General features: G+C 33.0%; 1 protein-coding gene across 1 annotated transcript in view; it reads left to right on the top strand.

Annotated features, from left to right (window-relative positions):
* LOC119591924 (ubiquitin carboxyl-terminal hydrolase 32-like) overlaps positions 1-455 on the top strand; it is a gene marked incomplete in the record, with an annotated part of 40,183 nt that overhangs the window by 26,892 nt on the left and 12,836 nt on the right. Inside the window, 1 exon segment of the mRNA XM_037940678.1 lies at positions 248-422. Coding sequence (XP_037796606.1) covers positions 248-422 — 175 coding nt within the window.

A 455-nucleotide genomic window follows, 5' to 3' on the forward strand; every position in this document is an offset into this window, starting at 1 on the left:
ACTCGCTTTTCTTTCAAAAGTTTGTGTCATAATATTGGCAATTCACATTAAAGCTTGCTCAGTAAAATGATTGGCTAGTTAAAATAATAGTAATAACATGATAAATATATTGTTATGAATAACCAGTTTTAAACTTTGTGAATCAGTGAATTTTGAGATTTTAGACTAACACATTTTCAGTCTTGTAAAAGGTTTGATAAAAAGTATTTGATGATTTTATTTTGCAAAATATTCTCTCTCTTTTCAGGCATGGGAGAATCACATTTTGCGAAACAAGTCTATAATTGTGGATCTCTTCCATGGCCAGTTAAAAAGTAAGGTCACATGTCGTGTGTGCAACAACGAAAGTGTACGTTTTGATCCCTTTACATATCTCACCCTACAGCTACCTATGGAGAGCTACGTATATTTGGAAGTGATAGGTGAGTCCTGTAGTTAGGTGTAGTTAATTCCTC

Source organism: Penaeus monodon, chromosome 29, assembly GCF_015228065.2.
Source record: "Penaeus monodon isolate SGIC_2016 chromosome 29, NSTDA_Pmon_1, whole genome shotgun sequence".
Taxonomy (NCBI): Eukaryota; Metazoa; Arthropoda; class Malacostraca; order Decapoda; family Penaeidae; genus Penaeus; species Penaeus monodon.